At 42.0% G+C, this 26,712-nt stretch overlaps 1 protein-coding gene and 1 pseudogene across 3 annotated transcripts in view; one reads left to right on the forward strand and one right to left on the reverse strand.

Moving 5' to 3' along the window:
- The window catches only part of LOC311604996 (large ribosomal subunit protein eL29-like), a 213,119-nt pseudogene that overhangs the window by 175,302 nt on the left and 11,105 nt on the right, over positions 1 to 26,712 (reverse strand). The gene's annotated exons all lie outside the window — the stretch shown is intronic.
- SLC5A8 (solute carrier family 5 member 8) overlaps positions 1 to 26,712 on the forward strand; it is a 43,795-nt gene that overhangs the window by 10,517 nt on the left and 6,566 nt on the right. For both annotated transcript variants that reach the window (XM_084795297.1, XM_084795296.1), the window contains exons 4-12: positions 6,732 to 6,799; positions 7,651 to 7,805; positions 10,558 to 10,698; positions 11,942 to 12,071; positions 13,664 to 13,752; positions 15,378 to 15,490; positions 17,268 to 17,335; positions 23,077 to 23,163; positions 24,176 to 24,381. In XM_084795297.1, the coding sequence (XP_084651423.1) occupies positions 6,732 to 6,799; positions 7,651 to 7,805; positions 10,558 to 10,698; positions 11,942 to 12,071; positions 13,664 to 13,752; positions 15,378 to 15,490; positions 17,268 to 17,335; positions 23,077 to 23,163; positions 24,176 to 24,381 (1,057 nt within the window). The remainder of the gene's footprint in view (positions 1 to 6,731; positions 6,800 to 7,650; positions 7,806 to 10,557; positions 10,699 to 11,941; positions 12,072 to 13,663; positions 13,753 to 15,377; positions 15,491 to 17,267; positions 17,336 to 23,076; positions 23,164 to 24,175; positions 24,382 to 26,712) is intronic.

Raw genomic sequence — 26,712 nt, forward strand, 5'->3', positions numbered from 1 at the left:
TGCCCGTGTTTCCCGCAATAGCTTACTTTGCTGTAAATCTGAAATGTTGCATCACTTTGCATTTCAGAGAGTTCTTAAGAAGCACAGTAATAATTCCACCATCACATCTACAATGTAATCATCAATTCTCCAATTTCCTATCAAAATTATTGCTAGATTTCCCTGGTATGTTTTTCAGTTTCTTAGACTCAGAATCCAAGTAAGTCTGTCTAAGTACAAGTATGTATGTATTAAGTTTACTTTTCTGGTTCTTAAAAGTTGAAATACCATTCTTATTGAGGCACAGCTTATACAGTTTATTATTATTATTTTTTTGCTCTTAAAAGTTGAAAGGCCTTTCTTACTGAGGTACAGCTTATACATAACAAAATGCACGCAGCTTATGTGTACAATAGGATGAATCTTAAGAGTCATATGCTTTCATGTAACTCCATCTAACTCAAGCTCTAGACTGGGTTCCAGAATCTACTTCCAGGAAGTTTCTGGTGCCACTTTCTAATAAATTCTCCTACTGTTCTACGGGACTGCCTTTTCACTTTTATCACCATAAGTCAGTTTTTACTGTTCTTGGAGTTGTATAAGTGGAAGCCTAGATGGCCTTTGTCGTCTCTGGTTTCTTTGGTTAGCCAACTGCTTCCCAGATTAATTTGTGCTGCCATGTGACTAAGTGGTTCATTCACTTCCTTTTCCCCCCTCTCATGTGTGTGTATATGTGTACCCACATGTGGGCATGTGTGGAGGCATAAGGCTGACTTAGGCAATCAGCTTTGATAGCTCATCACTTTTAAGGTGGGCCTTGCAGTTGAACCCAGAACTCTGTTATTTCTCATCTAACTAGCAAGGATTCTCTATTCCCCCTTTCTTAAAGCCAGACTTGTAGGCAAACAGCCAAGCACAAACTAACAGTTATTGGGTTTGGGGGTTCCAAGACCCCGTCTCCATGTTTGTGAGGCAAGCATATCAATAATGGAGCCATCTTGCTACTTCCTTACTTTTTGCCACTAATGAAATGACTGCATACACCTACCAAAAACTGTTGCTCTACTCTCTTGTTGATGGGCATTGGGGTGACTGTAATTTTAGGCGACTGTGGATTAAAGACACCACAAATTTTAAGGTGTTTTGCTTTCTTTCTGGTTGTTATCACAGATAAAGTGTGTGAAGGGAGTAAAATTTAAACATACATCTATTCTGACCCAGGCTAGGACAGGTGGATGCATGAAATTTCAGAGAAATTGTCGAATAGCTTTTCTAAACGTTTGTCCCATTTCCTGTCTCCATTCCACAATATTCAAGAATTCAGAGTCATCCTACTTTCTCACTAACACAGCATCCTTTTTTCTTTTTCATTTTTAAGCTCTCTTAGCATGTATCACGTATTACTGCACCATGGTTTTTAATGTGCTTTTCTGGTGCTACTGATGTTGAGTTTCTTGGCTCATGACATGATCCAGATAAACTTACTATTGTTAAGTTCCCCTCAGTATTTGGAATTACTTGGAACTTCTCTTTTGCTGTTCATGCTGTTTTGAGACAGGGTCTCATGGAACCCAAAAATCTGCTATATAACTGAGACTAGTCTTGAACTCTTAATTTTGTTTTGTTTTTTTTAAAATATCTTATTCATCATGTGTGTTGGAGGGAGGTGTTGTGTGGTGGTCAGAGGGCAGCTTGTGTGAATCAATTCTTTCCTTCTATTGTGTAGGTTTAGGGGGATTGGACTCAGGTCTTCAGGTTTAGTGGCAAGTCCCTTTACTCATTGAACTCTCTGTCTCTCTGTCTCTGTCTCTCTGTCTCTCTGTCTCTCTGTCTCTCTGTCTCTGTCTCCCTGTCTCTGTCTCTGTCTCTGTCTCTGTCTCTGTCTCTCTCTCTCTCTCTCTCTCTCTCTCTCTCTCTCTCTCCCCAACAGGATTTCTCTGTGTAGCCTTGGCTGTCCTGGACTCACTCTGTAGACCAGGCTGGCCTTGACCTCACAGAGATCCACCCCCCTCTGCCTCCCCAGTGCTGGGATTAAAGCTATGAGCCTCCACTGCTCAGCTGGTCTTGAACTCTTAATCTTCACCTTTCTATGAACCAGGTTACAGCTGAAGTTACAGGTATGCATCATCATGCTTGGTTAGGATTTTTCTGTTTTATGAATGGAGACAGCTCTTTTTCTTTTTCTTCCTAAAAAGCTAGAGTCCTTTGAGTGATATGCTGGCGGGCGTGGGAGTGCTGATGGAGGTGGTATAGCTGGGACATATGAAGGTCCTGTTTTTAGTGATTTCAGACAGTGGAAGATTCTGGAGAGTGACTTCCACAGTGGCCGCAACAGTTTACACCCCATCCATGGTGACTGCAGGTCCCTCCTCCTCCACATTCTTGTCAGATTGGTTATCATGTGCTTTCTGGATTATATCCATCCTGAGTGGGGTGAAATGAAATCGTGAAGTAATTTTAATTTGCATTTCTCTAATGGCTAAGGAGGTTGAGCACTTTAAAAATATTTATTGGCCATTTCTCAGAAGAGAGTTCTTTTGAGAACTGTCTAGTCAGTCTCTTAGCCAATTTTTTTTGGGGGGGGGTTGAGTTGTTCTTTTTCTTGTCATTTAGTGTTTGAAGTTATTGTTGTTGCTGCTGCTGTTGTTTTTATAATCAATGTATATCCTGTTGGATCTATAGCTGGCAAAGATTTTCTCTCCTTCTGTGAATTAATCCCTTTCCTTGATCAATGATTTCTTCTACAGTAAAGAAGGCTTTTGATTATACAAAGTCCCATTTGTTGACTGTTGGCCACATTTCCCTAGTGACTGGAGTCCCGTAAAGAAGGTCTTACTCTGGGCTTGTGTCTTCAGGTGTTTTCCCGGATTCTTCCTTCTGTCCTTGTGTTAACTAAGGTCTTTGGTCCACTTGGAGTTGAGTTTTGTGTAAGGTGAAAAGAAGAATCTAGATTGGTGTTTTACACGTAGACGCCTGTCTTGCTTACCCAGCACCGTTCACTGAAGGGGCAGTCTTTCCTCCAGTGTGTGTGTTTGTCAGCATTGCGGATGTATAGGCTTCTATATAGGTGCTCTGTTCTATGTCACTGACCCGTGTTTCCATTTGAGTGCCGTTGTCATGGTCTTTTTGTTGTTGTTGTTGTTGTTACTTTGGCTCTGTAGGCATTCTCTCATTTTCTGTTTTACGGAGTGATCTGACAGTTGGTGCTAGTTCTTCTTTAAAGTCCCCCTAGAATTCTGCCCTGAATCCATCTGGGCCTGAATTATTTTATAGTTGGGCCATTTTAAACTACTGCTTCAATTTAATTGCCCATGATGGATCTGTTTAAATTATTGACCTCACGTTGGTCTAACGAGTTAGAAACATTCATCCACTTCCTTTGTTTTTCAACTTAGTGGAGTGTAAGACTCTAAGGTACGCCTGTGACTTTCTGAATTGCATTGGTACCTGTTGCAGTGTCTCCCTTTTCAGCTCTGTGTTTATCGGCTTGGGCCAGTGAGATGGCTCCGTAAGTAGACGCACTTGCACGAGGGTTTGATGCCTTGAGTTACACATTGATGTTGTCTCTCTCTCTCTTCTTTGCTTTCTCCTTCCCCATCTCCACCCCTGGCTTCCCCCGGCAGTCCTTCCTTCTGCTTTCCTGAAGTACATATTCCTTTACCCCGCTTTGTCCATGCCTGACAAACACGCCCCCTCCCTCCCCCACACCTTTCCTGGTCCTCTTTCTATCTGTGCACCATGTGTATGCCTGGTGCCTGAGAAGGTCAGAAAAGGACATCGCATGCCCTGGGACCAGAGTTTTGGAAAGTTGTGAGCCACACTGCGGATGCAGAGCAACAAGTGACCCTGACCGCTGAGCCCACTTTCCTGCCCCTTCTTGTATCTGTGACTTTTCCGTTCCCAAGCGCCATGTGTTGAAGGGGCCATGCTTTCTAACGTGCTTCTGGCGCCTTTGTCAAGTATCAGGCGCCTGTAGCTGTGCAGGCTTCTTTCTGGGTCTTGTCACGTTCTTCTTTGTGTCTGGTTTTCTGCTGGTATCATATTGCTTTAGTTTCCATGGCCCTGTTAGCAGGCTTTGAGATCAGCACCCCCTCCCCCCACTGACAAAAGAAAAGGCAAAATATTGCCCAATGGTTAAAACCTGTGTAAATACAATTATGTAAATCTGTGAAAGCTAATAAAAAATAAACACGAAGTTAAAGAGTATAATGAAGTAAAAATATTAGAAAAAGTAAAGAAAAAAACGGAGAAAGAGTATATGGGGGGACATAAGGAGCCATAAATTAGAAAACAAATTATTAGAATGAGTTTTTCCTGACCTTAGAGACTGCCAGATGTGTGTGTGTGTGGGGGGGGGGGCGGTAAGTCAAATTCTGGACTTCTGCATTCCTGTGATTTTTATATAGCAGTTGCATCTTTACTGGACAAGTATCCAGTGTCTGCCGGAACCACCCTCATTTGAGTAGTTCCTCTCCAGCTTAAAAAAAAAATTTTTTTTTTTCACACCAGAGGACTATGCTGGTCACACTTAACGTTCTAGTATGTAGGTTCTGTAGCAGCCCCGCAATTCTGGGGTCTCCTCCGTTTGAACCCCCTGAGAGGGCTGATGTTCTGAGGAGCATCTCCCAAATGTGATGGGCAAGCGAGAAACAACCACAAAAACGGGATCTGAGCAGACGGGCCTGCTCTCATACTCTCCGAACAGTCCACACTCATCCCCCTGCCCTGTGGGTGTCTAGGGTCCGGCTGGAGCTCCAGAGTTCGCGGGCTCTGTGACGGTGAATCTGCCTTCAGCTGGTTCTGCTTGCTGCCATCAGGATGGGCGCTACTAAACTCTAGAGTTGTTTTCAGTTCAGGGTTTCTCTGTGTAGCCTTGGCTGTCCTGGACTCCCTTTGTAGACCAGGCTGGCCTCGAACTCACAACGATCCACTTGCCTCTGCCTCCAAAGTGTAGGCATGCTCCGCCACCACCGCCCGGCACTTTTCTGATTTTTAATGATCTGGCCTCCTGCCCTCCACAATTGCCTCCTGGAACTCCCTCATACCCAGGCTGTGGCCGACTGGAGTCAGGCTTCCTGACTGGTGATCATTGCCTGTTCTTGGTTTCTGGGAGCAGCTAAGCTTTAAACATCGCCCCACCACTGAGCTAATCCCCCTTTCTCTGCTCTCTACCACAAGAGGCGCTTCCTCAACGGCCTCTAGAACTGTGTTTGGGGCTTTCCCGAGCTGTGGGCTTACCCTCTGTGTAGGACCTCTGCTCTCTTTGTACCAGAGCCAAACGGCTTGGTTTTTTTAGACGCATCTTTTGGTCTCTTCCCTTCTGGGAATCGAGTGGCTGGAGCTGCACTCAACTTTACTTAATTTTCTTTGGGATGTTATGTCCTGTTTCTTTGCACCTTTCGGCTCTTTGCTCAATTCCTTCATCAATTTCCAACAGTTTCTCCTCGTTCATTGTTGGGAATAGGATACGTTGTTTCTTATTCTGACGTCCTCTTCCACTGGGTCACATGAGGACAGCTTCTAGTCCGCCATATTCACCGACCACCCTCTACTGAGGGCTTCAAGTGTGTTCTATCGACCACTAAGGGTTTACATTTACACATCAACTGTTGAGTTGCCTTATTTCTGCCATTTTGTTTTTTACCAGATGGAGTGTGAAGTTCTTTTAAAAGTCCCTTTTAGTTTATAACTTCCATCTGTTTTTCACCTTACATTTCTGTTTATTTATTAAAGAAACTGCATTATTTGTCTTGCCAAGATTCTCAGGGTCTTCATTTTACTGGTTGTACCCACATTAAGCCATTCCATATTTCCCAAGACTTCAACATGAGTTCACAATTTTCCAAGTGCAGATCAATTTGGAACTATTTTTTTTTAGGTAATAGTAAAAGTTTGAGCCTTATTGGTTATTATATCTTATTGCACATTATTATCTAATTTTGTAACTCCTTCTTCATTGATTAGATAGAGCATACCTGAAGAGAAACCTTCTTCGGTTGACTATGTGATTTCTCTGAAAAGTAATTTGTGTCTGCTTTTCCCTTTTGCTTACTAGTTTTGGAAGAATAGATTGCATTTCTAAGGGTATTTCTCAGTTTTTTTTTATTTTTAATTTCATAAGATCCTTAGCTTAAGGTCCAATTGTACAGGAATATTGGTTCCAAAGCCAAACTTATAAATAGAAATATATTTGAAGAAGTCCAACATAGCTCCATCTTGTTTGTCCTGTTTATCCTTTATATAAGCAACTTTTTTTTTAATGTTAGCTTTTATTTATCCTTCCATTAGAAACCTATTTCTCCACTTCCTAAAAAACTGGTAGCAAATAATAGACTTTGCTACCTCAAGTCTTATCTTAAAAACACATCTCAGGATCTGGTGAAATAGCATATATATATGAACCATTGGGAAGGGGTGGGAAATCCCCTTCGATCGCGTTGCCTAGTCAACTGCTGTAGAGAATCTAGCAGGTCTCAGCTTAATTACAGTATAGATCCTGTATGTACTCTGTAGCCCATTTAGCCAGTGTTGGATCTATACATGGTGTCTGTGAGTATCAACAATCAGCATTGTCTGTTGAACTTAGCAAATATGACTTTCTACTCCACTGGTCTCAGGGGGCAGGGATGAGACACGAATCTAGCTTTGAGCAAGTAGGTATGCAGCTGGGTACTGCCCTGATGATGACTCTTGGAAAGCGTTTTTGCTACACACAGTTCACAGTTGAATACGTGTTCTCTTTTCTTCTACAGTTACAGGATTTGATCTGTGGGGCGCAGTGGTGGCCACAGGGGTGGTCTGCACATTCTACTGCACACTGGTATGTGAAGAGGGTCACTTCCCCCCTTGTAACTTGCTTTGCAAAACTGGAATTTCAAGTAGTCACGTGCCGCAGCGTGACTGCTGTCTTACTCTTTTTCTCTGGGCCTCTCACAGGACATTTTTGTAAGGAACACTTGGTCTTTAGTTATGGTGTACAAATGACATTTTCCTTTCATCTGAACCAATTGCACGGCTCCCTGTTTTTATCTCTTGATTCACTATTGTGGTTTTCATTGTAGATCCGCTAATAGAGACTTGTGATAACTGTCTATTAACTATAGAAACAGGTGACAAAATATGTAACAACCACCAAGGCACGGTGCTGCTTTATTGTGGATGTAGGTTCTTTGCAGCAATGCAAATGTATGCAGTCTTTGATATTAACTTCTATACAAACCTTTGATTTGTGGCTAGTATGAAACAGTTCTAGTACCCATCTTAACGAATGGGTACAAATTGAGCATTAGCCCACACAATGACTTTTGCAATTTAACTCTGAACTCTCTTTCCAGCACTCTACTTGTCTTTCCTTACTCCATTTCCCTACTGTCCAAAATATATATCTGTCCACATTCAATAGATCAATTATAGTTTTAATCTTCATCTTTTTCACCAGCTGTTGTCTGGCTCGGGAGGACCTTCCGCCTTTGCTTCTGTCTCTGCTTGAGGAATGGGTTAAATACCTCCTTCTCTGTAAAGGCTCTTTCAACATGACCTTCTCCTTTGAGTGAACTTCTTGATTGAGCGCCATGTTTCATCACTTGTGTCTGGTGTGGTGCATTCACATTCGGACAGATATATAATCACATCTCACAGAAGGATTAACCCTAACCCACTTCCTTCCCAAAGGGTGGCCTTAAAGCAGTCGTCTGGACAGATGTTTTTCAAGTTGGGATCATGGTGGCTGGATTTGCATCTGTGATTATACAGTCTTCGATCACTCAAGGTGGCATCAATGCGGTCTTAAATGATGCTTCCAATGGTGGAAGATTGAACTTCTGGGAGTAAGTTATTATGCACCTTTTGGCTAACAGAATGCATCTTTTGTTTTCTTTGTAAAAAGTGGTTTTATTGAAATAATAAGTTTGTTTTGGAAAAATAAATAAGCTACTAATGGTGTGGTCTATAAAATTAAAGTGGCAAGCAAATACATGAGTGTTTGCCAGTTTTATGAGGGGTTAAATCAAACTGATGCCACTGGCTCTTATGGTATTATGATGGTTTTTTCTCTGCAGAAGGACATTAGAGAAAAAAAAAACATATTTTCTTCCAGAGGTTGAAGTCTGGAACTTGTTGAAAGTAGGGTAGAAAATAAATGGTGAGAGGTAAGCAAAGTCCCTTAAGACACAAACACTGGATGATAGTAATTTCATTTAGATTTTTTTTTTTTAACCAACACTGAGAAAAACTCTTGCAGTCACTCTGGCAATATGTAGCATATTAAGATAGCACATTGTTAAATTTCATTTCATGTATATATACCTCTATGTTATTTCCTAAAAACTGACCAGAGATGTTATGGCTGATGTTTCAAAGGATAGCCTGGCACAGGATAAATATGTTTAAACAACATGAAACCTAGATAGTCCTTCCAAAGCAAATCATACAATCTAAGAGAATTCTGAAACCACCTTCCCCTCGGCTCACTGTACTCAACTTGTTGCACCATGTTCAATGTAGCAAGAGGTGTATTTTGACCTGAGACATATTTTCTCCTCTTTAACTGGCTCGAAATTGAGGTTGGGGGATCTTCATTCACTAGCTGGAAGAAAGAAAAATCCATTAGGATGTTTTTTTTAAAAGATGACTCCTTGTGTCTTTTAAAAGTAGTCTTCTTCTTCTTCTTCTTCTTCTTCTTCTTCTTCTTCTTCTTCTTCTTCTTCTTCTTCTCCTCCTCCTCCTCCTCCTCCTCCTCCTCCTCCTCTTCCTCCTCCTCCTCCTCTTCTTCCTCCTCCTCCTCCTTCTCTTCCTCCTCTTCCTCCTCCTTCTCCTCCTCCTCCTCCTGATTCTTTTTGGGCTTTTTTTTTTTGGTTTTGGGGTTTTCAACACAGGATTTCTCTGTGTAGCCTTGGCTGTCCTGGACTCTCTGTGTAGACCAGGCTGGCCTCGAACTCACAGCGATCCTCCTGCCTCTGCCTCTCTGGGTGCTGGGATTACAGGTGTGCACCAGCACACCTAGCTAGTCCTCTTCTTTTGAGAAAAGCATTTTCGGAAATCGAGCTGCATCGTCCTATTCACTTGCAGGAATGCACGACAAGGAATCACCTTCAACTGCTTTCAGTGTTTTGCCTTTTATCTCAAGATTCAGATCTGTCTGGTCTGTCTTTGGCTCTGGTTCCATTCATACTTACAACAGAACAAGATACTTTTAACTGATATTTACTTAGACTAATTAATGAAGAAAGCATAATTTCCCCCCCCCCCCCAAATAATGCCACATTGATTTTTGCCAGGAGAAGAGAAATGGATCAGAGGAACTGGAAATGGCCAATGACTGTGTAGGAAATATTATGTCCCGTCTCTTCCAAGATGGCCAGGCTGAGGGGACATAGTACAAAGCCAGGCATTTTTCTGCAGGATAACTACCACTGTATGCAGGGGATACACACACACACACACACACACACACACACACACACACACACACACACATACAGCTTCGTACACCAACAAAATGAACAAAATGAGATACTTTAATAACCAGATCTTCAAGACTGATAACAGCTAAGTGATAAGGAAAAGACCCATTGTGTTTTGGACTTTTCAGGAATGTTCTTTGTTATTCTGAAATGTATTGAGATTATAATTGGCAAAATATCTTTTTTGGTTGAGGAAAATGAAGAAAAGAACTAAAATCTCTCAATTGTGATTTTCCTATCCATCTCATTTCCTTCAGATAGCTCACGGGGTCTTTTTGGCTCTTGACTTCTCCTGGTTACTATGGTAGATCGCTCTCCACAGAACAAAGAGTAGGAGAACTGGGGTTCTTGGAACTTGGCATAAGATGCCAGGCAATGGGATAGAGGCTCGCTATTTTTATACTTTTCTGAAAGTTTTTGTGGAAGCTCATTTTGTGGGACATTTTCAAGTTCATATATAACGGGAGATGGACAGACTCCTCTCCAACTAAAAGGACATATTGAAAAGAGCTAAGAGATACCTTAAACCAAAGTGGTACTTTTTCTGATAGTATTTTGAGCTGTGCCTGCTATGAAGTGGTTTTAAACCGTTAGTGTTTAACTTATGCACACAGAATTCTAAGAAAGTATAGTTATCATGACATGATAATTGTAACAAGTATGTTCTTCTAGGGAACATTGACTTCTTAAGGTTAACTATGATTACACATGTGCTAGAGGAGGAATTACGTTCATGCTATGTGTTGAGTTGAGTTGTATTTACTTTAATGTGATAGGTATTTACCTGGTACACTTTGAATCTCCCCCTGCCCCAGCACAGCCGATTTGTCTAACAATAGTTTTCTAAGACTATGGGAGAATGATTTATCTAAATTCTCTAAGTGATAAGAACATATATTTTCTCCTAATTCCATCTAGAATATGTTAATATCTGGAATTATCATTGTTTCTTTAATTAAATTTAAACTAGAAGCATTTGTACTTGGACATTATAAATTTGGACATTTCTATGTATGTCTGTGAGTGTAGATTGTTTTCATCTAAGATGTAATCTAGGAGAACTTTTGTTAATCTTTTGTGAACAATTCATATTTGCTTGCCTTTTCTTTTCATTCAGCTTTAATCCTAACCCTTTGCAAAGACACTCCTTCTGGACAATTATCATCGGGGGAACATTCACATGGACCACCATCTATGGTGTCAACCAGTCCCAAGTGCAGAGATACATTTCCTGTAAAAGCAGACTCCAGGCAAAACTGTAAGCCAAACGGTGGTGTACGAGTCATCAGTGGCTGTCATTGGTCTTATGGGAATGATTCCATAGGTCAACTTTAGTTCAACTTTAAAATCTTTGCATCATGAAACTGAAAAAAAAAATAAATGAAATGACAAAGAGACCAAATTTGACTGGTGGGTGGCTCAGTAGTAGAGCCCAAAGTGGTGCTAGGAGTTTTCAATCAAATATTTGAAAATGTTTCTGTGATTTATTAAGCAAGGCACACTCATCAAGTAAATAAATGTCTCAGGAACTTACAGAAGTTAAAAAATTATAAATGAGATCTCGATGGGAGAACGATTACCTACATTGGTTTGAGCCCTTATGAAAGTTTTATATGCGGCTCTTATCATAAAGAAACTACATCAAATTAGAAAAACATATGCAATCTGGGAACAGTGAAATAACACTGTAGAGAAATATGAATTCTTCAAAACAAAATAACAGAGTGTTTATTTGGAAGTAGATGTAGTAGCGTGCATTGCCTTATCAGCCTTAATCATGGGTTATAGCACTCTCTAACTTTTTTTTCTAACTTTCAACTTAAATGGCACTGTACAAATGACTTAGTTTCACTGAGGCTCAGATCTAAACTTGTAAATGAGTACAAGAAATACTATTAGCATATGGGAAGTTTGGTAGAAAACTGTGTTGGGCGTACACATGCGATCGTTCATTCCCTCTTCTGATTTAACTAACGACACATGAAGGTGGAGAATGGGTCAGAGAGAAGATGGGTTGACAAAAAACCTGTCCAGGGAACACAGGCGTGTTTCTCGTCCTTAATGGGTGGTCTTACAAACTACATTGGAAGAACTTTAGTGAGCTGATGTATAGACGCTGCCTGTGTTTAGCAGCTTATAATTAACCTACCCTTTAAAGTAAAATGAGTAAGTTACTGCTCTAGTGCCTGTTAAAATCCTTACTTTATGGTAAGAAGACTTGGTGTGTTATAATTAGATACTATTATAAAGCCAAGGATGCTCATGGATTTCAAAGAGGGGGACATACTCACCGAGAAACGGCAACTGCCAGAAGGATTTCTAGACGCATTGTTGACTGATATCAAAGAAGACAATTAGGTAGAATAAAAATCATCTTTGAGAATCAAAATATTATGTATTTATTAAGTATACTTACGGCATTGCCTCTTGTTCTTGTAACAGCTTCCTTAGTCTTTGGGATAGAGATTACAGCTGTTACTTGTTGGCACCCTCTCCTCTAGGTCGCTCTACATCAACCTCGTGGGCCTCTGGGTGATCCTCACCTGCTCCGTGTTCTGTGGGCTCGCCCTGTACTCCAGATACCACAACTGTGATCCCTGGACGTCTAAGAAAGTATCGGAAGTTGACCAGGTTTGGCGTCACATCTTCCTCAGATGCACACTGACAAGAGTACAAAGGATGTGTGGTGCCAGGAAGAAAAGTTTTTGTTCTTGTAGAGACCCAGCAAGTGGGCACAATTCAACTGGCCGCCTTTCACTTCTATAAATCACTCACCAAGACGCTTGTAGCACATAGAGCCAGCATGAAGATTTCTGTAGCTACAACTAAGTTGTTAAAATACCTGGAAAAATTTCAAGCCAGAGTTTGGATTTAAAAAAAAAAAAACAAAACTCAGGGTTGGAAGGGAAAATAGTAATATGGTAGTAGAAACTATATGTAAAACACAGTACTGTAGACATTTGTAGGTAGTGTCAAAGCACTCACTTATGTAAAAAAATATCTTCTGGTGTTCATTTATTTTAAAATTTTACATTTCACATATTTTACTTTAGGTGTCTGGGTGTTTCACCTGCGTGCATGTCTACATATATGTGCTTGCCTGGTGCCCCCATAGGTCAGAAAGGAGACAGATTGCCTAGAACTGCAGTTGCTGATGGCTGTGCGCTGCCACGTGGGTGCTGGGAACAGAATCCGAGTCACGTGCGAGAACAACCGGGGCTCTTAACTTCACTCGATCTCTTAAGCCCCTACCTTCCAGTTCTAAACAGACCCAGAAGTGAACAGAGTTTGCACTCTGACTAGGTCCCGAGAGTCTGTGTCAAGAGTCTTAGCATGCCTCATTCTGGTTCCAGAACACTGTAATCCCAATTTTATAGATAACTTAACAGATCTCAGGGAGGTGTTTGTTTGTTTGTTGCTGTTTGGTTTTTCTGAGACAGGATCTCACTATGTAGCTCTGGCTGTTCTGCAACTCTGTGTAGACCAGGCTGGCCTCAGACGAGCTCCACCTGCCTCTGCCTCCAAAGTGCTGGGATGGAAGGAATGTGCCACCACACCAGGCTCAGTGAGAGTTTTTGGCTGGTACATGGTCACATCGCTAATAAGCAGAATTACCGGGAGAGTCCCTCAGGTCCTTACAATAGGCCAGATACTTTGGCATATGCTTTGTTTAAAGCGTAATCTTTACTTTTCACGGTCAGACTCTGAGACAGTGCATTGTTACTTTCCTTTGAAGGGAAAGGAAACCAATCTACCGGGAGGAGTTAGGTAAGCAGCCGGGCAGCTGGATCCAGGCTCCGGGCCCAGGTGCTCTGCCATTAGAGCTCCTGGAGCCTCTACAGCATGCACGTTCTTGTGAACTTGCAGCCCAGCTCAAAGTTAGCACGTTCTGACTCCAGGAGCCTCAGCTCCTGCCAAAGATACTTCCTAAAACCTGCCTGATGACCAAGTACCGGGGGCCTCAGACCAAAGATGGGTGAAATCACATTGGAGCAAGTGAAACTGCCTTAATATATCTGTGGGTTTAGAAAATGAGATAACTATTGGATTGCTTTTTACATTTTATTCTTTTAAGAATTCCTACAATGTATGTTGACTTCATTTTATATATTTAGAGTTACGTAGAGTCTTCCCTTTTCTTTTGGGAGGAGAATATACAGTTGGCTGTATTAATTTTGTTTGACAGCAACTAATTCTTGGGTATACATTTTGGAATTTTTCAGCTTATGCCTTATTTGGTACTGGACATTTTGAAAAATTACCCTGGAGTTCCTGGACTTTTTGTGGCCTGTGCTTACAGTGGGACATTAAGGTATAAAACTGTGATTCTATGAAGGTTGTCGCTCCTGTGGGGACTTTTACGTGTGTTTTGCTGTTATTGTGGATGATGCATGAGAAAAACAGCTTGCAGGAAGGCGTTTCTCATGTTAGATCACGGTTTCAGAGGGTTCAACCCAGGCTCACCTGGCTCTAGTTCTGGTGGTGGGAGCAGGTGGTGGAAGATCTTTTTAATGGAAGAGGCCAGGGAAAGAGAGCCACCCCCTTCCCCCACCGAGCGATAAACCTACAGTGACCCACTTCATTCAAGCAGCTTCTACCTCCTATGTAAATACTGCTCCTTAATAATAACGCTAACATTGTGCATTCCATCAAGGCATTAATCGATTCATTTTTGACCTGGAAATGCCCTCAAGACCAATTCAGATGTGTTTTACTAACCACCCCTCCACAACCCCCCCCCCCAGGCATTTCTCTATCCAATCAAGTTGACCATTAAAATTAGTCACCATGGTATCTTTCTCTTCTTCTTGGTTACTTTGAGAGGTAAAGATGAATGTTGGACATGGTCACAAATGGCCAAAAATAGGCATCCTTCTTCTATCCTTGGTCAGCTACCTGTGGAATTATTCTCTTGTCAACAGGCTCTACACTTGACTAGGCCTCTGCTTTCTAACACAACGTTGCATTCCCAGTACGGTTACCGTGATGATGATCACGTGATCTTTAATGTTTGCTGGGTAGTAAACACGAGTGGCTTCTGTCTTCGTTTAAAATGTGTGTGAGGCGGTCATGTGCAAACAGACTCAAATCTCCTAATTGCACGTTGAATATTATACATTTTCTAAAGGCTCTTGTGCCTCGCCATTGACTTTCTTTGTTGCAGTTTCTCCTTATGTTTGACTTAAGGAATTACTATTATCAGATGTAGAATGTAGGCTAATGAGGATATTAATAATACACTGTGGTATGCATTGCTGAGGACTTACGGTAGTTGTTTCTATGCACACAGAAACTATATCTTAAAATTGTTACATGATAACCTGAGTAATATATTCAAGTTCATTTTATAGATACAGAAGGCACCTGGGAAATAGAAGCAATGCTAACTCACCCATTGTCTTTTGCTATTGAATCTGTGTATGTTTCCAGACTCACTCATGAAAGAGGGAACTGTGAATATTAAAAATAAAAGAACATAGTCGGGCGCGGTGGCGCACGCCTATAATCCCAGCACTCGGGAGGCAGAGGCAGGCAGATCACTATGAGTTTGAGGCCAGCCTGGTCTACAAAGTGAGTCTAAGACAGCCAAAGCTACACAGAGAAACCCTGTCTCAAAACATAAAAAGAAACAGAATAAAAGAACATGACTCAATTTACATTATTTTATTATTTTCTACGTGTGGGTACATGTAGGTCTGTGCACACCACATGCTGCCAGTACCCTCAGAGTTCAGGAAAGGGCATCAGGTCCCCTGAGACTTTGAGCTACTCCAGGTGCTGGGGATGAAACCCAGGTCCCCCGGAAGAGTGGCCACCTCTCTAGCCCCACCTGCTTCTAATTTAGAAGTGTCAGCTTGCTTGCTTTCTTCCTCCTTCTCACTCCAAGTACCATTTAAACGAACACGTTATAAGCCAAGGCTTTGTCCTCCCTCACAGCACCGTCTCCTCGAGCATCAACGCCTTGGCCGCGGTGACCGTGGAAGACCTCATCAAACCGCACTTCAGGTCACTCTCAGAGAAGTCCCTGTCTTGGGTTTCCCAAGGAATGAGTAAGTTTCCTTCCTCACGAGAGAGCCCATCTGAGAGAAGCTTTCTTTGCCTTTGTCTTTGGAGACGCTAGAAACTGTCTCTGAAGAATCCTGAGTATTTACTGGTATGAATACGTCTCCAGGTAGACGCGCTTACAACGCAACGCTGTCGGGCTGATCATATCTGCAAGGAAGACTTGGGCACTAGTTCAGACACTTAAGACGACAGTTGTGGGTGCACATCTGTAGCCCTGTCCCTCGGGAGGCTGAGGCCTCGTGAGCTTACGGGTAGCTGGGGTTAGTCTCAAAGAGAGAGAGAGAGAGAGAGAGAGAAAGAGAGAGAGAGAGAGAGAGAGAGAGAGAGAGAGAGAGAGAGAGAGAGAGAGAGAGAGAAATCTAATCATCAGGGAACCACAAAGGACTATGACCAAGGATCCTGTTTGCTTGTCTTTGATGATAGTTACTAATAGAGGAAAGACTCTGGCTCAGGTTTGAAGGAGGGTCTTTCCACGCAGCCCAGCCCGGCTTTGAACTCATGATCCTCCTGCCTCATCCTCCTGAGTGGTGAGATTACAGGTGTGTGACATCACACCTAGCCTGATTTCCATCCGTTTTGAAGGGTTCTGTGCTACCATTACACTGAGGCATATGCAGTCAAGGGGCATCATAGGCAGCATGGCAGTCAACGACAGCGGGCAACTTGGCTTTGCTTTAGTCATGGACACGAAAACCCATAAGGGTGATCATTCATGGTGTGTCAGATGGAGCAGAATTAAGTTAAGTCACCGGAAATACTATTTATATTTAGACTGGGCCCTGTAAATGTCATCACAACCAGAGCGCTTTGGAGGAAATAAGGCTCCTTTTTCTTTTCTGCTAGGATCAGACAACTTACCTAACATTCTTAACAAAAATGTGGATGCTGGGACAAAGAAGGCAGTTCCAACAGCTGAAGGAATGCGCTAATTTTATGATAAGACATTGCTCATGTGTAGGCTTTCTTTCTTTTAAGTTGTTGATATAAAATGGGAAATTGTATTGGTGATTACAGTTTATTTTTTCTAGATGGATATTTTAAAAAAGAAAAACAAAATGTTTTAGGGGTAGTATCTCTTAATTTTAAAAATAACTCATGTGAAGGAACTATCGAAGGCAGTAAAGGTGAAAAAAAAAAAAAGGACTGTTTACCCACCCAGTGGTGTGTTGAGAACCTTCTGTGAGGCAGTGTGGAGAAAAGAGCTTGGCTGGAGATGGAATATGATATGGATTAAAATGACCGTTCTTTGCTAGTTTAACAGGAAAAGGCTTGGGGGACTAAAGAACACAAACCATGGCTTGGTGTGGATTACCACTTCCCAGAACAAACGAACCACTGAAAGTCAGAAGGCTCCAATTCTGGTGTTTATTCTCCTCCTCCTCCTCCTCCTCTTCCACATTGTCCTCACCAGGGTCCGGCACCTCCCTTTACAGACAAATGTTTGTGGAGGATTAACCGAATAGCACAATGGCGCTAAGTCCTAAAACCCCTGTTGTTAATTGCAGGGATTCTTTTCTCTCTATAACCTCCTGTTGTGGCTAATCCCGAGGCACAGTACAAGGGCTTAGCTTGTCTTCTCTGCGCTCTGTTGATGATCAAATAGAAAAATACCCCTTCTCTTGTCTTGCTGACTTTAACGTGGCGTTGTTCTCACCTCAATGGCATTATCCACGTTGACTCAAGGGCGTGGCGCTCATTTTATTGGGGACTGTAATCCTCTGGGTCTACATTTGCACGCCGCCCTTTATTTTGTCATTGTAGGCGTGCTGTACGGAGCTCTGTGCATTGGAATGGCTGCCGTGGCATCACTGATGGGAGCCTTGTTACAGGTAAGGGCTGAGGTCTGAAGACTGATGTCATAACCGTTAAGTTTGTACTTTACAAACTCACGTGGCCACCTTCATGCTTCCTCTGTATATTTCTGTGCTTAGGTGTATGAGAGGACAAAGATGACTGAATTACTTTAAAAATTTTAGAAACGTTTTCTTCTTTTACTTATATATATGTGTGTGTATATGTCCAGTTGCCTGTATGTGTGCCATGAACTACCATTTGTGTGCAAGCAGGTATCCCAGAAAGGCCAAAGGGTATCAGAAGCCGTGGAGCTGGTGTAAGAAGCAGTTTGGTTAGCTGTCCGATGTGGAAGCTGGCTAGTGAAACTAGGGCCTTTGTAAGGGTAGCCAGCACTGCTGAGCATCTCTCCAGACTTATTTTCAATATCTGAAAAATACAATTTGAGATAATTATAGATTTATTTGAAATTAAAGCAATGCAGAGGTGATATGTATCCTTTACTCCGTAGCAAGTGCCTTTCAGCAACATTGTGCAATGGTAACATCTGGATAGGACACTTTACACCTGGGACATTGGGGTTGAAAAGGTGAAGACACAGAATGACGTGATCACACCAGGGTTCCTCTGGCTGTCTCTCACAGCCTTACTCACATCTCTCTTTCCTCATTCCCCTGCTGGCCCCCTGAGGACCTTGAATCTACTCTACAGTCTTATAAATTTTTTTTTTCATGGTAAGAATCTTATATAAAGGGAGCCAGGATGATGGCTCAGATTGCTAAGCCTAATGGCTGAATTTGTTCCCCCACATGGTGGAAGGAAAGGTAACATACATGCATGCACACACACATGCACGCATGCATGCACACTTTCACACACATACAATAAGTAAAAGTGTAATAACTTAAAAAAAGTGTCGTTATAGAAAGGTGCTAGGGCAGTGGTTCAGCAGGCAAGCATGAGGTCTGGAGTTCAGGTTCCTAGCACCCACATAAAAAAATCTGGGGGTGTCTATAACCCAGACTGGGGAGGTGGATCCAGGAGGCTTGCTGGCCTCCTAATCTAGCTGGATTGGTAAACTCCAGGTTCCATAAGAGACCCTGTCTCAAAAATAAGGTGTAGACCAACTGAGAAAAATATCTAGTGCTGACTTCTGGTTATCACAGGAACCCTTACACATGTGTGTGTTTCTGTACGTACACACACACACACACACACACACACACACACCCATTGTCATGTTGGGTGTAGACATGTGATATGCAATGAGACATGTAACAACAGCACACATGTAAACTCTTCTAAACCTTAGAACAAAGCTTGCCCTTCCCAGGATACCTTCAACCTCCTTTGCGGGGGGAAATGGCTGGTAGCTGACCCGGTAGGTATAGAAAAAGAGGAAGACCACCTCAAATTCCTAGGTTGGTATCAGGGTGGAGACTCTCCCAGTCAGTTGGTCATCTGTCCCTCATTGTATCTGGTTCATGACACTGGCTGGTCCCTCCCCTACCAACGGTGTACAGCACTGCCAGGCTCATCTGCTCATGGCACTGTTAAGGTTCATCTTTGGTGCAAATTAAACAGAAGGTGAGAGAGAGATGGTCCCTGAGGAGGTTAGCTACTAAGACCACACCAAATCCTCAAATATGATTGAGAAAATTAGATGGCATAAGTAAGTGAGCAAGATCATTTTGACATTCATCTTATTTCTTTTTAACTTTACAGAAATACTTCAATTTCTTAATAAACAATAAACAGATTAAAATTATTTTCTGGTCATTTTTAGTACTTGAAGTTTGTGTTTTTGTTTTTGTGTTTCAAGGCAGGGTTTCTCTGTGTAGCCTTGGCTATCTTTGACTCACTTTGTAGACCAGGCTGGCCTCGAACCCACAGAGATCCACCTGCCTCTGCTTCTCTGAGTGCTGGGATTACAGGTGTGTGCCACCGTGCCTGGCTTGATTGATTTTTTTTTCCTAACCAAATGTATTTTTCTTAGTTTTTTTTTTTTAACAGAAAAACTTTTACTCAGTTTGCTCTTTGACAGTTTCATTCATATAAATATATTCTGATTATTGTAACCTTGAATATTTATTACTCTTCCCTCCTCCTAAAAATCTCCCCTTCCAATTCATTTTTTGTTATTTTGGGTTAAGGTTTTATTTGGGGGGGATGTTACCCTATTCTTGAGACTAAGATTAAATAGAGTCATCAGTGTGTGACCACGGGTTTGGAACTATGTGCTGGAGCCTGGTGGGCTCCTCAGTGGGGACACAATTGAAGACAATGACTGCCCATCCTCCAGAACCCATAAGTAACCAGTAATTCATCAGGAAGGGCTCTGGGCCCAGATCTGTGACTGTTGTCAGGCCCACTGCCACCCCAATTCCATGGGAAACTGGAGGAAGCAGTGGACTGCAACTCACTCTGACCAGAAGGTTCATGCAGTATGGTGGACACTTCATGGTGGGTGGGTCTGTTGCAAAGTCTGTTTCTGCTTCCCATGTGTGCTTTGAGTTTCTGTTGTGGCTGTTACCAAGGAAAACATACCAAAATGGTTAATGCCAATCTGGCCACCAGAAAAGGGTAGTGGGCAGGCTCCAGCTGGGAGAATGGTACTGATGCCATGGGTATGCCTTGCAGCTAGAGTTTTTGCACCAGAGCCCACTCTCCAGGCCTCTGAACTCCTCTGTCTATGAAGTGATATACGCTCTAGCCTTCCACTATAAGGACAGAATATCTCCATAGGAAGCTACGCCAAAGGGTGTTCCCAGGCTAGCTCATCCCCAGCAAGCCTTGTGGCAGATGTGCCCATCCAGTCACCAACCAAGGCAGCCGAATATCAACTTTTCCACATACAGGGGGATGAGTTCATTAATAACATTCCTGTCTTATTGTAGAAGGAATATCTTGTGTGTTGTATGGAGGTAGCACCTGTCATTAATAAATCTGATGCCCTATAGGTTAGAGAGGAAAGAGGAGGTGGGACATCTAATAGACAGAGAGGATTCTGGGATAGTGCCTGGTGCACAAGATTCAGCCAGCAAGATGTGAAGAGGACAGACCGCATGGTACCTTAGCCCAGGTAACCAGCCACATGGCAGAATGTCAATTAATATAAATGGGTGATTTTAAGTTATGACCTAGTCACAGAAGAGCCTAGATATATGGCCTAGATGTTTTTAAAATAATAATTGAGTCTCATGAGTCATTATTTCCAAGGAGCTATTGAAAAGGGAGGAAAACCTTCCTACAACATCCTGCACCTAAGATAGCTACACAGACTAATTCACCAACCTTGACTATTCTGACAGGACTTTTATTGAAATATTTCCCAGTAATCTTCTGAGCCACTTCATCCTCTTTCTCTACATTCTGTGCTGCCTACAGGTACTATATGAGACAGCCAAAGGCTATATTTTGCTATATCAGGTCACATCTATGTTTAGGTTTTGTATCTTTGATGTCACCTCCAGCATGCCTGGTGTCACCAGACTTCCCTGCTTAGTTTTGAGTCCTGTTGGCCTCCCTGTGCTGTTCCCACATGCCATAGCTTGGAGGACTTGATGTTCTTATCTACTGTAAATGTGCTTCCTCAGATTCCTTACTAATTACTTGGAGTTGAGGTCACCGATACCTTCCCCCATGGGTCATTTTGGCCCCCACTGAACAGCCAACATTTCCCCTGCTGAGCGTGCCTCTATAGATTTCCTGTAGTTCATCTGGTCATTACAGTAAGGTCCTGCTAAGTACTGTCGAACCACTCTTTCCTCACTATTGGCAAGTCTTCCTTCAATCCATAGCTGGAGTCCACGTTTTTTTTTTTTTTTTTTTTTAATCTTCCTTGGTTGTTCATTTGGACATTGAGTACTCTAGACTCTCTGTCAATGAATTGGTTAAATTCCCACCAGGTTGTTCTGAGAATGCTGAAGGCCGCTTTTTATCCGTCAATGGAAACTTGTTTGAAATTTGATAGACTTTCAGGTTCACATAACTTGTTAATGCCTGACCCTCTTCAGAGTCAAGCAGTCAAGTGTGAACCTTATCATGGCTGCAGATAAGTGATAGCCATAGGACCGTCTGAGCTGACTGTGACCACGAGTCATTTTGTACTATGGCAAAACCCAATCTTGGGAAATTCCAACCCAACTTTTTCCAGGGAATTCCAAGAATAAGGCCATCTCAGTAGATAGATGCAACTTTTAGAAACCTTAACCAAACAAACTCTGAAAGGAGAATTTAGCAACTAGCCTGGACTGAATAGAGGCATAAGAAACAGAATAATTGTCCAAAGTTTGAGGATGGCCCCCTGATAGAGATTCTTACTGATCAACTGCCCAGCGACACTGGCATCCATGTGCTATCTGTCTTGTAAGAGTGCAGCCAAGATGAACTACCTGCTTGAGATGATATATAAAGTCTGTCTTTTATGAACAGTTAACTGGGGAGAAGTTTTTGGCGGTGGTTTTTCTTTTTCTTTTTTGAAAGAGCTGGTTACTTTTGGCACCCAGCATCCCCAAACATGCAAAGTGATTTCTGCTGCTACCACAGTGGAGGTAGCTTCCTTATTTCTGCACCTGGGTGACAGCTTGTTTTCTACAAGGATCCTATAACACCACTCAGCAAGGAGGACCCTTCGTACAGGTAGCAATAGACAAGTCTCAGATGCTCACTGGTCTTTGCTGGTATGGGTGTGTGAATGAGTTTTCCTCCATCATCTGCAGTCTGGCTGGTGACTCCTGTTGTGATTGGCTTCTCCTTCTTCATCAACTCTGGATGGCATGGTGAAATCATCCTAACTTGAAGCCTCCCGCTGCCCCTCCCCCCCCCCCGACAGCTCCTTACTGTATCACTAAATAAGGTCTTCTTTTCTAATGGAACCTTTTTGAATCATCTTTTTTATGTCTATAATCCTGCCTTCCAGATCATGTGGTTGTAACTGGCTTCATGGCCATGTGATGTTTTCACCCTCACAGTGGAGTCCAGCTCACATCCCGTGACTCTGCTGAGAACAGACTCCACGTGCCACCCCTTAGCCCACGTCCTTCTCACACGCTGGTTCTCTTTCACAGTGTCCACACGTTCTCCAGTCCACAGGGCAGACTTTTGGAAGAATTCATCTGAATCAAGGATTCAGTGTATATCTTCTAATATTTCAGGTTAAGTTAGTGGCTAGCTGAAAGGCTGCCCCAGCAAAAGGCCAGCAGGCTTAAGCTAGATAGATATATCTGTGTCTTTATTAATAAATCTCAAGCAGGATCAGTGAAATCCAGGCAGTAACCCCATCTCAGAACAAACAAACAAAACAAACAAACCCAACGGACAGAAGCCACTTGAGATCGAGACATGGAAGTTTCCAGGTGTTGATGATTTCTGCAAATGACAAGACTGACATGAATAAAATTATGTTTTTTTGTTTTCTTTTTCTGGAGGAGACTGTGATATGATGTGGCCAGCGGGGTGGGGTGGGGCCACAGGTGGTAGCCAGCCAGGTGGATGAGTATCATGGTGGCCCGTGACAAGTGATGCCCCTGAGGAATACAGAGAAGGAGGGAGTGTTGGGAGGATGGTCTTTTTATGGGTCACATATACCTGTCCCACCTGGTAGTGGTGGCAGGTGATGATGTAAGCAATTGCCAGGTCCCTGAAGGCAGGGGAGTTGAGTCACATGTACACTAAGAGACTGAACACTTTAATACCTACCCTGCTAAAATTTCTCATAACATGCTTGGGTTTGAGATTTCTAACTGTTGACTTTGTGTTGTTGTTGTTGTTGTTTTAGGCAGCACTCAGCATATTTGGCATGGTTGGTGGACCACTTCTGGGCTTGTTTTCACTGGGCATCTTGGTCCCCTTTGCCAACTCTATTGTAAGTATAGCTAATGGATATATCTAAAGGATACCTTTCCAACTGCATTTTCTTCTCAGCTCTAGAGACATGGCTGTTCTGAGATCTGTCATTAGTAACTTGTCTTGGTAACTTATTACTCTTTTTTTTGAGATAAGGTTTCTCTGTGTAGCCTTTTCTGTCCTGGACTCACTTTGTAGACCAGGCTGGCCTCCAACTCACAGCACTCCTCCTACTTCTGCCTCCCTGAGTGCAGGGATTAAAGGCGTGCACCACCATGCCCGGCTTAAATCATATTGGCATCGAGAGCTTGCCTGTAGGGAACCAAATGGGAACTGTCAGAACCATGTGGTGCAATTTAAATACTCGGGATGTAAATAGACCAACATCTTTTGCATGTTCAAATTCTAGCTCCTCTTAAAATCTAGGCTTTAAGGAGGGAGATCAACAGGCTCAGACAGATTCAAAAACTGTACTCAGTCAGAGCACAGCAAAGAGAAGTAATCATATCTTTACTACCATGACCACAGGATTTGTTCTTTGGTGCTTTAAGCTGAAGCTCCTGTGTATCATTCCAGACCTGAGGAAGTGAATATAGTTGGGAATATTAGTCAGAAAAAGGTGACACCTCTGCTATTACACCCAAACGTGTGTGTGTCTGGAAATACAAAACTGTCTGGAATAAATGACATCCAACTGATCTCTCTGAAAACCAACAGGAAGTCCATTTCCACTATAGGATGGAGTTCTGGAAAGACCTAGAATGTATATAAGTGATGTCAGATATTTATAGTATAACTCTTAGGTAGATAAAGAGGGAATGAAGTTAATAAGTCTCCAGAACTCTGGGCAGAGACACCAGGAGTGTATAGTACCCTTGACAAGAGGCAGAGACACTGTAGGGAAGAGAGAGACAGATAGGACACTGGCCAGTTTGCCTTTGACCCTTTTGAAGCCAGCTTTCTCTCGTTAGATCTGCCTCAAAGAGAATGACATTATGTTTCTTTTAAAAGCACTCTTTTTTTTTTTTCAGGGAGCAATGGGTGGTCTGTTGGCTGGATTTATCATTTCTTTATGGGTAGGAATTGGAGCTCAGCTTTACCCTCCACTTCCTGAGAGAACCTTACCATTGCCGCTCGATACCCACGGCTGTAACAGCACGCACAATGTGTCAGACTGGATGTCCACCACAGAAATGCCGTTTTCCACTAGCGCTTTCCAAATACACAACGTGGAAAGGTATTAAGCTTCATGTTATATCTTTAAAGCTTCTGTGACAAATAGGGACCTCTAGTTGTTTTGCTTTTGTTTGTTTGTTTGTTTTGTCTTGTTTATGACACTGCATTTTCCTAACCCTGAAATAGGTAGACTCTCTGGCTTTCTTGCTGTGCTGTTTTATAGTGTTTCTGCAGTACAAGGACGTCAAGTGACACAGCTGAAGACATAATGAGACATCCTGTAGCCTTTAACAACAACAACTTCTTCTTCTTCTTCTTCTTCTTCTTCTTCTTCTTCTTCTTCTTCTTCTTCTTCTTCTTCTCCTCATCTTCTTCTTTTTCTTCTTCTTCTAGCTCTTAACTTCTTAATGGTTGATGAGCATATCTTGGAAATGCCAATTTTAATTCTTTTATGATTAATGAAGTTGACCGCCATTCAGTACGTTTATTGGACACTCAGATATCTGCTTTTTCAGCTGCTATTTTAGGATTGTTCACATTTTCAAAAGACTCTCTGTCTCTTGTTTATTTAGGAGTTTGTGATTTTTAAAATTCAATTTATGCTTTAAAGATATTTTTTCTCAACCAGGTTTTATTTTTGCCTACTATGAGGTCATAAAGGTATTCCTCTAATTTATTTATTTTTGGTCTGTCGAGACCGGGTTTCTTTGTGTAGCCCTGGCTGTCCTGGTACTCACTATGTAGACCAGGCTGGCTTCAAACTCAGAGATCCTCCTGCCTCTGCCTCCCAAGTGCTGGGATTAAAGGTGTGCATCACCATGTTCAGTTATTTCTCTATTTTTCTTAAATGAAAAGTTTTATAGCTAATGGTGTGACCAAGATTAATTTTTCCCCATATGAAATTTCAATAAATCAGGCTCCTCTTATTGAAAAGATTACCCTGTTGTTTACCAAGGTTTGCTGGTGACTAAACTAATGTAAGTCAAATGGCAGTTTCCTGTGGATCTGCTTCTCAAGTCACTATTCTATGGTATTTTTTTCTCTCTTTGCTTAGTGCCACATTATGTCAACTTCATTAACTCATCTCAGCGTGCTTCTCCTCTTCCTGGGATTTTAGCTTCTGAAATTCTCATTACCTTGGTCTTGCTGGTGCCTTCAAAATGTGCTTCTACACACTGTTCTTAGCAGGGAGGTTGATTTTAATGAAGCTGTTTTATTGAAGCTGAAAAGGACATTCCTGAGCCATGGCTCATATTCCCAAGGGTTTTCTCTGATCACACACTGCAGTGTAGACCTCCGCTCTCTACCCTGTCCTTCTCATATAACATTGCTCCATTTTTTTCTTATAGGACTTTTAAAAAAATCATTTATTTACTGCTTATTGTATTTCTCTTTTGCTGGATCTAAGCTTTATGTGGAAAGCAATTTCATCTAGCTTACTTATGGCTGACTTCAATGATAAGAACAATATTTGGGGCCATAATGAAGAGTTGAATGAAAAAACACAGACACTTAATATTTTATTATTTCTGTTATTATGTATAGTCAGCTTTGTGCTACAAAACATCAGCTTGATCAAGGCAAATGATATTTCGGCTCATAATTTTGAGCTTTGGTCGCACAGGAGATCATGGTGACAGCATGTGTTGGAGGAGATGGTTTCACCTCATGGAGCTGGAGGACATAGAGAGGGAGGAAAGGCTGGACACCCAATGTCCCCTTTGATGGATACCTGCAATGACTTACCTTCTTCCCAGTAGGCTTTACTGCCTAGAAGTTTGCCATACCCAATAGTTTGGGATGAAGACCAAGCTACTAAGACATGAGCCTAAGGGGTACACATATTCAAATTACATCAGTTCAACAGCCTTAAGAGGCATGTATAAGAACAGCTTATTCATGGTAAAGTGAAGATAACCTCTCGGAAAATAACACAAACCTAGTTAGTTAGAATAAGTGCTTTTAAGCTGACATTTGAGGGGTCTGATATTTAATAGATTACAAAAAACTTAAGAAAATGTCAACAGGGAAATTATTGCAGTTACATTGGTCCCTGGTCTGCAGGGGCAAGAATAGCATAGGATGTTGATTTGATTACTCATTGGTTATTTACACATTCCAGGTAAGAATTATAAAAGAGATTTTTACCGGGGTTATGTATTATCTTTGTGTTGTCAGGGAGCCTACAGAAACATGCCTATGCCAGGTTGCAGTGCCCTTGGAGACTGTGGCCTCGTGCCTTATGTTTCTGCTGAGCCAGAGAATTATGGTACCTTATTCTTATGCTATTTCAAGTCCTTTCTCACATGTATGGCCAAAGCCAAGCCGTATTTAAGTTCCTGATTCAGTAGCTATAGATCAGAACCAAATAATCATGACATTAAAATGGTTA

Source organism: Acomys minous, assembly GCF_964271855.1.
Source record: "Acomys minous genome assembly, chromosome: 9".
Taxonomy (NCBI): domain Eukaryota; kingdom Metazoa; phylum Chordata; class Mammalia; order Rodentia; family Muridae; genus Acomys; species Acomys minous.